Raw genomic sequence first — 12546 nt, 5'->3', positions numbered from 1 at the left:
ACTTCAAGACTGAACTAATTTCTAATGATCTGTGGTATGTTTAGGTATGTGTGAATGCATACACCTATGCATATATTGCATCTGTATATGGAAAGTTCAAATTTTCCTATTTTCTTTGTGTGTATTTACAAGTCTGTTTTCACGTTTGTTTTTAGAAGGAAAGATGTTTCATGAGGGTTTTGTTTCCCAAATGTAATTTCAAGGAGTTCTTGAAAAGTATTTAATGGGAGTTTCACCTCTATGGTGAAATCATTTACTATTTTGCTTACTTCAGTTTAAAGCCATAGATTTATGTAAGGTCATAGTAAAATCTACTGCATTCAGTTTCAAATGTAGAACAAGTTTGCAGTGTTCAGAGTTGCTCAAATTCTTTATGCCATAGATGTAGGAAGGCCCAGCTCTGTGATGGTCATCGTGATGATAAGCCAGTTGAAGTCTGCACCTTGTGGAATAGTGAGGGCGGGTACATCCCAAGTGAAGCTTCTAGTGCAAAGAAGCTGACTTGTTTGCAACCCTGGGTTCTCTTCGAGCTCTGCTGTAATATAGGAGCTTTTACTCTAAGCTATTGCTTCACATGACCATCGCTGACAGATGTCACTTTTATCTACTGTACCATGCTCTCAGTGAAATTGGTACTTTGCCTCCAGGCACAACATTAATTTCTAAGTTTCATTCTCAACTGAATGAAAACAGTATCTTGTAGAATTTGTTTGCACCAAGTTTCTGCTGTCTGGACTCCCAAGCTGTCCGCAGTAAAGCCTCTCACCTAGAGAACTGGCCCAATTTAATCCATTCTTTATGGTTTCTCTGTGCATCTCCTCCTTTTGTTAAAGATGGTTTGACAGAAGTGGGCCCAAGTTCCATGGGAGAGAGGTCTGTGGTGGCCTTCATGGTTTTGCTTCATTTAGGCTTTTTATGTTCAGGACTGGAGTCCAACACAGCACCCCAGGAAGTGGGAACACTTTTTTCTCTTGACCAGACTCTGGTTTTCTGGTAGCAGTGGAAAGCTGGTCTTCATTATCAAGTCAAACTGTAAGTGGTAGGGCTCAGATTCTCTAGTCTGATGAACCCAAGAAAAGACCAGGCAGTCACAAGGGCAGCTTTGGGGGATCTTGGCATGGAGATGACCACAGTTTGGTCCTTGGCACAGGTTAGAGCGACATGTTCTTCTGCTCCCAGGCACAGGGCAAAAGTGATGTGACAGACTCTAAAAAAGATGGGAATATGCAGGGTGCTAGATGAGTTGGTTTTGTGGCCTAAAAATGTAGAGCAGAGAAAAGCAACTGAAACAAAGCCCGGGATCTGGTACTAGAAGTTAGGACTGTTTCCTCAGCTGGCTAATGCCAACAGGTGACTGAGCAAGTGGAAACAAGCCAAGTTGCTGCAGCCAGAACAACATCTGTATTGCAAGACATAGTATCAGGCTGCCACCTTTTATGGGTTTTTTTAGGGTTTTTGAGCTCTAGTTTCATTTGGAATTGCGGAAAGAATTGTCTTCTTCCTTACAGTAGGTGTTTGACTTGATCTGCATAAGAAGACAGTGTTGTTTATTTCTTTCTGACTTTGTGGGTTTTTTAGTTCTGAGATAGATACTAGAATTTGCTGTTTTGGTCTACAGATACGATTATTGAGTCTTGAAGCATGATTGAAGAATGGCTACCTGTTTAAAGTCTGTCACTCTCAGTGTTGCTAAGTATCTCTATCTGTAAATACATTGCAGTATGAGCACAAGCCTCATTGCATGCAAAGCTGACCATTTCTGTAAAGAATTGAGCTGTCCCATGTTCCGTAGAAGGCTGCACTGCAGCTCAGAGCATCATGGTTTCAATGGTTTAGAATACACAGCAAGACCTGGCAAGTCTGAATTTTGTGGGGTCTGGATCAGGTAGGGTAGTGTTGCTGACACTATTTTTTCCCCTTTCTTTTTGTATAAAGATAAAACGCTTTTCACCTGAAGTCTCAGGTAGTCTTTCAGAAATGTTCTCTTTATCGTGTCTGTAGAGAATTCTATGAAATACTCTGCTTAGTAGAAATATATTTCCTTGTATGAGTTTTGAGGTGAGGTCTGAATCACTAGTGGTTGAAATACTACTTCATGTTAAGAGCCAGTTTGCCTTTCTAGTAGCTGTCCCACACAGTTTTTTAGCACACAGAGACTTTTAAGGTAAAACCCACTGAATGTAGGTAAAGTATCTTCAGCTACACACATGATGTGCAAACATACACATTCACACTTCCTGACAACGGATGTACCTAGAAATGGTCTTCAGCAGCACTGTCACACTGGGTGATGTGATTCTTCCTAGAAATAAAAGAAGGAAAATTTTGGTTAATTTTGTGTCTAAGAAATTAATTGCTTCTTTATTTGTCATGTTAGCTCACAGTAGATGCTAAACCATGTTTCCTTCAAAGCACAAATGTTTTAGCATCAAAAACAGGAGATCCCATTCTAAAACAGCAACTTGATAGTGGGTGGTACATGTGATCAGGATTTGTGTCTTCTATAAATAAATAATCTTTTGCTTGATGATTTAACTCATGGTATGATAACAACATTCATTCCACTTTTCATAAAGCAATTCATCAGGCTTGTGCCCAAAATAGAGACAAATATGAATAAAGAGATAAAATTGGTATTACCATGTGCACTTCATGCGACCCATAGCACTAGAAAGGATTTCATGTTTTGTATGCTAAATCCTTTGTCAAGAAGTAAAGTGCTTTTTAAAAGCCACCAGAGTAGTTTGATACACACTTACTTTAAAAGGGAAACTATTTTAATGTTTCTATAAACAGACAAACTATAATCATCATTCTCTAAGAGAGAAACATTCTCTCCAGCCATACCTATCTCTGTGATGGAATTGAAAACAGTTACATAATAGTGGAAGAACCACTACTTAAAAGAGAGAATAAACAAATATAATTGTTCAGACAGATATTATCCCTGGAAACTAAAGCACATCATATAATGTAGTGATTATTACCTTCTCTGTCACAGTTAGGAATAATAATAGGTCTTCAGAGACAGATTAAAGAGACTCCTAGGTTTGCTTTATAAATGCAGAATGCTCAGTGAATGCTCTAAGGATAGTGGTAGGAAAACACAGTAAGACAGTTGCCAGCAAGTGATGCAGACACACCCCTTTTCCAAACCGGAGATGAAAAATACATCATTGTACAAAAGCTAAAATTTAGCACATACTAAAATCCCTTATCTTGGCCTCATTACACCTGTGGGACAGGTGTTGAACATGTTTTCTGCCTGTGCTGGAATTGTTATGCATGGTGCTTCAGGGTAAAACGAGGCATCGTCTCTCCTCTCTTCCTCACCTCTTTTCTCCTTGCTCCTGCCTCCAGCACACCCCAGACTGCCCCTCCCTTATCTCCTGGGATTCACACACACAAAAACACGCACAAAAATCGTTTCCCTAAGCAGCATAGATGTGACCCACTTCCAAAGGTCTTTGGAGTGTTCCTGGGGGTCACAGAAGCTGAAGGGGAGGTGGGGAATATCATCATTGCTGGAGCAGAGCAGGGCATGGTGGTGGATCCGTTACACAAGAGGGCTGGAAAATGGGGCCACCTTAGGCTGTCAGGAGGACTCAGAGGAGCTCACAAGACAAGTGTAGGGCCCATGATCTTGCAGAAATGCCATCATGTCACAACCTAGTGTCACCAGCCCTCTGGCTTGCCACTTCTGCCCTACTTGGTCCTGGTTATTGGTCCATACTCCAAACTGAAGGTGATGAAACTTTATTAAACAAATTCTTTCTTTTCCTAAGCAGTTTTTAATATTACACTGACTTCATTTTAAGCAACATTACACTGTCAGACCAGCAAGCCATTTCAGCATATTCAGTTCAGAAACTACATTTCTTCTTTTCAGTCTCTGTAGAGTCTTTTCAGCTGTGTTTCTACCAAGTGAGAGGGAGGTGGATTAGTCAGAGAGAGCCTCTCTCTGCAGTGGGGATTGAAGCCAGGCTTCAATCAATATGCTGTCTGTAATTCTGTCCTCTCCAACTAATCTGTGGCAAATATGTCAAGCTTAGTCATACAGCTGAGAAGAAAGTTTTTACAAAGCTTTAAGAAAAATTTTTAGGTTGTTTTAGAGTCCTCACACCTGAAGAACAAGCCATGAAGTAGCACGGTCTTAGTGAAGCTGGCAAGATTCCACTTTGAATCCTTGTGAACAGTTTGAAATAAGAGATGTTCTGTGAAATTGGAACACCATGAAGTGACACTGAAGAGCTTTACATACTGCACCCTATATTCTGTAGCTATATTCCCTCATTTTACTCAAAAAGAAAGGACGAAAATAAATGAAAAACAGTCAAAAAGATGTCCTGAAGATCATGTGAAAGCCTTGTTAGAGAGAACTGAACAAAAAAATTGCGTTTAAGAACCACTGTAAGGAACATTAAAAAAAAAAAATCTACAAGTAATCTTTCATGAGATTTAAATGCTTTAAGTAACAAAACAATCCAGCATCTAATGGTCAATACAATTAACAAAATCAGTTCAAAAATAGCACAGAAGAAACCACAGGCACAAAAGCAAAATACTTACAAGAAGAATTTTACTTGGATTCAAGGATGCTTCATATGAATTTAAGCGTCCTGCTAATTGCTTTTGTGGCATGATTTCTATTAAAGTTAGTGTTTTAAAAGGTTTTACGGGCCTCCTCCAAGCCACTTCAGAACTAATTAGAATAGAATTTGTCTCATCCAGCTTTGGAGATCTAAAAGGAAGATGTCTACATGTGGGCCAGTCAGATGCTCCCCATGGATAGTGATCAAATGCAGTGTGTGTTCATCTGACCTGTGCAACACGTTTAGGATAAAGTAAGACCAGTTGCTGGGTGAGATGAGCAGTAGGCCATGCCTCCCCCATGCCTTCACTCTTGTGGAGCCACCTCTGAATCAGGGGAGATGAGGGAAGCATAGCAAAATGCCTTCTTTCTGGAGTGAAAGGAAGACCTGGGGCCACAGCGTGACTCACTGGCTGGTAGATTAAACAGTGCCAGAAAACATTCGTGGGTACTGGAGCTCAATTGTCTATACTGTTAAATTATTAGAATGGTTCCTGGCAGGAGTTATTCCAACCAGCCCTTCCCCAGACAGTTCCTAGGTGCTGGCAGTTAAGCATGGACCAAAGACCATTCCCAATAAGCAGTTTGCATGCGGTCACCTTTTTTGGGAGGCTGAGAATTTAATAATATGGACATAAGCCACTCTGTACTTCTTGGTCTCAGTGCCAAAGGAACATTTCCTGTCCCATTTAATTTCCTAGCACAGACATAGCTGCTGTGTTACAGTCTGATCCCTGCTTTGTTCTTGTAGCCGTGCAACTGGGCATTGGTCTGTACTTAAAGTCTGTGGCAAACTGAAATGTAGTGTTTTGTGTCTGTGTTACTCAACCCCATCCCTAAACCACTGTTTGTCTTTTTCAAACTGAATGCTATTCAGACAGCAGCTATATTTGGAAAGGGCTGTATATTGTGAAGATCCATTTAAATTAAAACAGTTATGCAAAAATGAAAATATGTTCTGTAAACAGAAATTATATGAGACTGACACAATGCCTAGATCTTCAGTTCACGTTGCCAGTGAGTAGACACTTCCCACTAATCTGATTTTTCATCACAAACTGGTACCACGAAGTGAAGGATTGAAACTCCTAAGGCTAGAGGGTGCTGGATGGCCACATCTGTCAGGTGTAGTAAGGCAGAAAGCTTTATTTCAAAATTAAGTTCTCTTTCTTCATCTGACTCTAAATGGCATCCCTCCTACTGCTTCTCCCTGAGCACATTTCCTTCTTTAGAGGGTCAGACACAGCCTCAGTAGACTTTTGCAGATGTTATTTTCCTTTCTGCTGCCTCTCACATACATGTAATTTCTTTTCATCCTAAGTGTTGCCTAAATCTTTTAACTTTTAAATAGTTAGAAGTAGTGATCTGCAGCTACTGGTACCCTTCTTACCTGATACCATCCAGTCTTATCTGGATAGTAGAAACATAGAATGTGCACTGGAAAAGGAACTTAGTTACTTCTTTAGGTATCTACTTCTTCCAGTGTATGAATATTCTCAATCTTTTCACATGTGGCTTGATCTATTAAATACAAATGTTACAGGGTATCTTCAGGACAGGCAGAGTGGGGTTAGAAGCTAAAGGGGGGGGAAAGGAGCTAATTTTGCACAGGAGCATTTGGAGGCAGTTGGAAGAAGAGAGGACAGGGTGTGAAATTTGAGGGAACTTGGAGGTACAAAGAAGCTGAAGGGGAATGTGAGGGACGGCAGAGCACATGGGATGTAGTGGGGCAGCAGGCTGTGTCCACCCAGGTGTTTGCACAGGAGCAGCAGGGAATTAGGCATGTTTGGTGATGCTGTCAGGGGACCACTGGTGTGCGTGGCAGGAAGCCGGAGGTAGGCAGGGGAAAGAAGCCAGGAGGTCATGGGACATCTGGGAGAAACCTGGTGGATGTAAGAGGGGAGCTGAAGAGACCAGCCAGGGTGAGGAGAAGCAAGGAGCAGGCAGTGGAGAGAAGTTGCTTAGGTGAGAGGACTAAAATGCAACACGATCACTAAAGTCTACAACCTCCAAAGTATTTTGGAGTCTTGCACAATTTAAGATCTCCATCAGCACATGAACATGAACCCTTTTCCTACAGAGCAATCATGCATTTCATGTATGTCAGATTTTCAGGAGAGATTTAAGTGGGATGTACTGATGCAGCTGCTTGCTTTTTTCATCCTAAAAATGGGACTTCATCAAGCAGCTCTGTTAAGTGCGCTGTCACTCAGGGAGACCTTGTTTCCCTGCTGGTGTGGCTTACCTAAGCAAAGCCTTTTTTCACTCAGAACAGTGCTAAAGAGGAAGTGATGACCTGCTTGTTCAGCCTCACCATATCCTGTGTTCAGAATAGTTTTCATTTCTACTTCTCTACAAATGTTAATGGAATGTCCACAAATATTTTCTTGGTTTCTATGGTAAGAGAGAGTGTGAAACTGTGAAAACCACTGTGTCATATATATCATCCTGTGCTTTTCAGGAGAAGACCCTGGCCACAAAAGGAGTCATCTGTGGCATTACTTGTGTGCGAACTGACATTCAGTACAGTTTGATCCCTTTCAGGTTCACATTTTGAAACACAGACTTGTATATTACAAACCATAAAGGTTACTTCATCACTTTTATAATGACACATTAATGACAGAGCATATCAAAACAGCTCAACACAGAGTCTGTCCTTTTCTGACTATAAGGCAATTAGGCATTAGCTGAAATTTAACTGTTAGTCTTTTGGAAATCTTCTATTTTACAGGTTTAACTTTGCAAATTACTCAAGTAATATCTCCCAGTGCCCTGTGTATGCATGCATGGAGCATAGCTGGGTGCAAATGGTTGGGGAACTGTGCCAGTAAGGGGTCACATGGGAGAAGCAGCCACCGTGCTGCACACTTCCGCAGCTGTCTAAAAACAGCACTGTTCCCCTGAGCAAGCACGGATACGGGCATGAGCCGTGATGCATCTCTCGGGAAAGGAGCAGCTGTCCTGTGCCACACTTATCTGGAAAGGACTTCAGTTTGGGGCATATGGTCCACAACCATGCATCCCCCAGTTCTTTGCCTATGAGAGTGCAGAGCCCTAATGTTGCAGGGTTTGTGGGATTGGGGAAAATAAATCATCCTTATGCTCTGTGTGAGAACAGCCATGTGGATCTCAAACCAGGAATCATGAGGTTTGGTGGTATTCCCACAGATCAGAGATCACACAGCTCTTCTCCTGATACTACACCCAGCCATTCACAAACAGTAATGGGTTGAAATTGTTGTATCTAATTTCTCAAAGCAATATTACTTCAGTAAGCTTTCCCACAAATGTACTGCGATAATGAAAGCGTAGTTCAGTTTGAGAGATATATCTGCATTAGGAAAAATAACATGTTTTAGGGGGAATTCTATCTGACTCAGACAGGGCAGCTCCAGAGAGAATCCCTGACCTCCGGTTATATTTGTCTTCTTGTCTTGTCTTGGAGTGAATCTCTGAAGAAACTTCTCTGGTTTTTATAGAGAGAAGTGTTTCATAAAACCATCACTGGTATGGTAGCAAAGCAGAAACAAGACAAACGGAGCTAAGTAATGCCCAACTTCCACAAAAGTGGAATCTGTTTCTGTGAATGGGTATCTGGAAGTGTAACTTGCCACACAGTACTTTGTACTGTGTTATTGAACTGTTTCATAGGCAAATTTTATATATAAACATCAGTGTTTAAAAGAACTGTTAGCAAATACAACCACTCTTGCAAATATCCATGAACCTCCCATCAATAGCCATTCAGTGGTTCCAAAGGCTGTCAGGGCATGTAATGATAGTAATAAATGTTGTATTTACTTTTGTTTCATCTGACTTTGACCCGCAAATTCGGCTGATTACTTCCATTGTTATTTTTCTTTAGGAGACAATTACATTGTTATCATTAAAAAACCCACTAGTATTACACATTTCTTTATGTTGGTCTTGAAATTCTGAACTCACTATCCTATAGTTAACATAATTTAAAAAGTTATTTTCATTCTTACAGTTTTCTTTGTTTCTATCCTTTTTGTTTCAGAATTTTGATTTGGTTCATGCTCCTCCTGCATGTTACATTTCCCACCTTCATGTTTGTTGAAGAAAAAAACAATAATTGTAGAGATCCTCCCAGGCCCCATATTAATTGTCAGACGTTTAAATTATAGCACAGAGTAAGAAAATACTGGCACTTAGCTGATGGTCATGTGTTGTTATGACTGGATTGTAACTGTATTCAGGAGCAGAATACTCCTGTGGCTCTGAGATTATATTCTAGAAAGATAGTAGCTCACACAGGACTCTGCAGAAGTTCATTGTGTTCTTCTGCAAATATCCTGACGGTACAGCCAGCCTCATCTGTGTTTGGTCTACTTGTGGGATACAAAAGGATAAATATAAACTGTCCCATGTCTGTGGGTCCAGTGAGCAGGACTTATCAAAGTACACCGATGGAGTAGTGCCAGTAAAATTCCCACTGGGTCTCTACAACATGTTGTGACATAACCACAAGGATAAGAGCAGCCTGAAATCAGGCACTTTCTGTGGCGCATGTCCGTGGGAAAGAGTGTATCATTTGAATATACAGGGTGAGAGAAATTACTGCTGGTCTAACCAGCAGCACATGGGCAGAGACAGTCACACAACTGTAAAAGTCAGGAATCTACTAGGAATACTTGTGCTGTGTTGCTTAGTTAAAAACTGACAGTTTAGGGTTCTTTGTGTGCAAGGAAACCACAGTAGACAGCAATGATACCTTTGGTAAGGAGCAGCTTTGAGAAGGGTTTGACTTTGTCTGTATCCAACTGTTTTTAAAAAGTTTTAATTTCTTCAGTTTCTTCAGAGAGGACTTTTGACACGGGTCAGACATGTTTACCCTAATTGGCCCATGCACTTGAATTAACTCCATTTCTTTTCTAGAAAACAGTACATAAAACCATAAAGGGGTGAGAACAGACATGCTACAGGTTCTGATTTGTCCTATGGCTAAACCCACAGCATTCCCTGACTTGTTTGTTTCCCCTTTGGCTCTGGTGACTACATCTGTATCCACAAAAGTTGAGAAAACAAGGCCATGTTCAATTGACTAATATTTGCCCTATGGAGTGTCCAAATCTCCACTGGAAAGTGTTTGGGATCTGTAAGCTGCAAAAGCTTCAAAGAGTTGGTGGTAGTGTGGTGTGGTACTATGACTGTCACACCAATGCTGTGCTCTGAAACTATAGATTTGTTGTACCCTGAATTGCAATGTTCTTGACAAGAAATGGTCTCACTTTCTGAGTCATCATCACTGCAGCTATGGACACTGAGATTTTCCATACAGAACCCTTTCCTGTGTGCTGGCTAAACCACTTGGCCCTAATGTGCGAGTTTTTACAATACAGATAAACTAAGTGGAAGCTGTACATACAACACTTAGGAGGTTGTAATTCTTCTGCTAAGCACTCTCTTTCCTGTTCCTTTTTGTTTTGCAGGTTGTTACTTTGTGGTATAGAGCTCCTGAAGTCTTGCTTCAGTCCAGTTACGCAACAGCAGTTGATCTTTGGAGTGTTGGCTGCATATTTGCAGAAATGTTCCGTCGAAAGTAAGAAATGCAGTTTTATTTTCTTCACGCTTTTCATTTAAAAAAATGTGCAGTAATGCTTGTTACAATACACTGAATCAGTTTATATTGGAAAGGCCTGGTATGATATTTTATTTGCAGTGCAAAATATAAATGCCCATTGCAAATTCATACTTGTTGCTCTTGGAGTCTCTTTTGATGGGAGTCTGCCTCAGCTCTTGGTAAAGCTTGCATGAGCATTATTGTATTCTGGTTGAATCTGAATCCAAATGCAGATAAAATGGGGTGACAGAGGCTGTTAATCAATTTGAGTAAAGCTGGATTCTGGAAAGGATTTACCCTGAGGAAGACAGGGCACTGTAGTCAGCAGAGTCTTCTTCCTCTGCAGTTTGTGCATTGAAGCATCAGGTGTTTGCCTGCAGTCTGCTTTTGGGATACTTGAGATCTAAGAAGTCACTGTAAAGTTGTTTTCTAGAGGTAGGAAACAGAGGTAGGATTCCTAAAGAATAAGTTATGTAGCCTGAGGTTAGGGTAACAGAGATGTTAAATGTAGTCAAGCCCTCCCCCCCCCCACCCCCCAGATAAATGGCTTTTTTTTAGCTGATTCTGTGAAATCAGAACTATCTCACTACAAAATATTACAGCTGGATGCAGGTGAGCTGTGAATGCAAGAGTTCCTCATGAGTACTGGTCTTTGCCTGTGGAAAGACACTGATGTGGAGATTGTACTGTGTAGGGTGTGGAGGAGAGGAACAAACCTGCAAGAATTTTAACAGGGTAAATCTGTCTTGATACAAATCCAATCACATGCATTTTGGTTGAGCTAAAGGCAAAAAGTGGGTGTTGTCATCACCTGGGTGATCTCCATGTAAAAACTGTATAGCATTTTGTAACACCCATGGTGAAGCCAAAGGATATACAGAAAGAAAATGTGAAAGAAAAGTATATTCTGGGCTGCCTAAAACCCCACATCAGTACAATTTACAAGGAGACACAATACTGTAAGGGCCTTGAGAAACAACTGTGTAATTTATACAGTAAGTTCAAATACTAATTAAAGTCTTGCAAAATAACTTTGGGATTTTACTACTTATTAATGTTATATGGAAAAATCATTTTTCTTGGGCTTCTTGCCTGGGCAAATGGCCTGGGTAGAGCTATCCTCCACCCTCTCTGTTTCTGACTCAGAAATGAAGTCAGAAAATGAGAGGAAAAAAAAGAATGAGGATTTTAAGAATATCATTTAAACTCTCCATTGCAAACTTTTAAAGATGCAGTCTTAGCCCATATTCACAATAGCATTAAGCTGCTGCTTGTTTTTCTGATTCAAATAGCAGAGTCAACAACTTCATTTTATCATTTTCAGTAAGAGTGATACAGGCCAAAAAATGCAGAACTTTATTACATGCTCAAAACTTTTTTTTCTTTTCATTTAATTGAATCCATTTTGACAGATAAGAAATGCTGCCATATACAAACTCCACCAATTTAATTTATTTTTTTCTTGTAATGGTGTATGAGTTTTCAGTAGTTAGCTGAATCTCCAAATCCACACAGTAAATTAAATTTTCTACTTATATACAAATGCGAATGTTACATTAATATTAGAAAATCAGTATTTTTTTCTTACAGAAATGAGATCTGATTTGACCCAGAGTTCAATAAAACCAGGACTTCTATTTTTCTTGCCAAATGTAGGGTCAGTCTGACATTCTCAGTCTTATATTTGGGAGACTGTCAAAAACTGTAGAGGTCAGGAATCTGCCAAGTCTGTATGTACTATGTTCTTTCATTGCAAACACTATGACTACTGCATGCTTCAGTGTACAAGCATGATTTGGAAGACTGTTCTCAAGGCTCTTTTCCATAAAGCTACAGCAAACAGCACTGGATGGTGTCTCCATGGGTTAACGTTGCAATACTCTCTGCATGATCTGTGTTGTCTTTCGGATTCTTCTGGTGGATTGCAAAAGAGAGCCCATGTTACTGTGACCTTGGTAGCAATAAAATGTAAAATTTTGCAAACTCCATGGATTATATCCCAAAGACTGAATAAATGTGATAGCAATTTTGCTGGGAAATGGTAGTGCCCTTGGGTAATCACCAGTTTGTATTTCCACTGGTGTTGATAGGATAAGAGTATGAGAATGCAGCTAAAACTTGTGTGGTAGACATGGGTTTGATATTAAAACAACCTTTTCATTTTGCTGTCCTACTGGGTACTTTTTGCCTTCTTTTCCTACTCTCTTTTGCTTTCTCTTTTAAAGATCTGAAAGGTCTGTCATTTTTAAGAAACATACTGAGACTCCTCTGGGCATTTTCTTATCCCAGGGACTTCACTGGAATGGGTTTCAAAATAAAACACTACACAGCATCACAAAACATACCACTATCCTGTTCATGTCAAGGA

General features: G+C 40.2%; 1 protein-coding gene across 3 annotated transcripts in view; it reads left to right on the top strand.

Moving 5' to 3' along the window:
- The window catches only part of CDK6 (cyclin dependent kinase 6), a 139451-nt gene that overhangs the window by 86351 nt on the left and 40554 nt on the right, over nucleotides 1–12546 (top strand). For all 3 annotated transcript variants that reach the window (XM_069006826.1, XM_069006829.1, XM_069006828.1), the window contains exon 5: nucleotides 10048–10157. In XM_069006826.1, the coding sequence (XP_068862927.1) occupies nucleotides 10048–10157 (110 nt within the window). The remainder of the gene's footprint in view (nucleotides 1–10047; nucleotides 10158–12546) is intronic.

This window comes from Aphelocoma coerulescens, chromosome 2 (assembly GCF_041296385.1).
Source record: "Aphelocoma coerulescens isolate FSJ_1873_10779 chromosome 2, UR_Acoe_1.0, whole genome shotgun sequence".
Taxonomy (NCBI): Eukaryota; Metazoa; Chordata; class Aves; order Passeriformes; family Corvidae; genus Aphelocoma; species Aphelocoma coerulescens.
The sequence above is the reverse complement of the archived record's forward strand: the minus strand, read 5'-3'. Positions and strand labels throughout refer to the sequence as shown.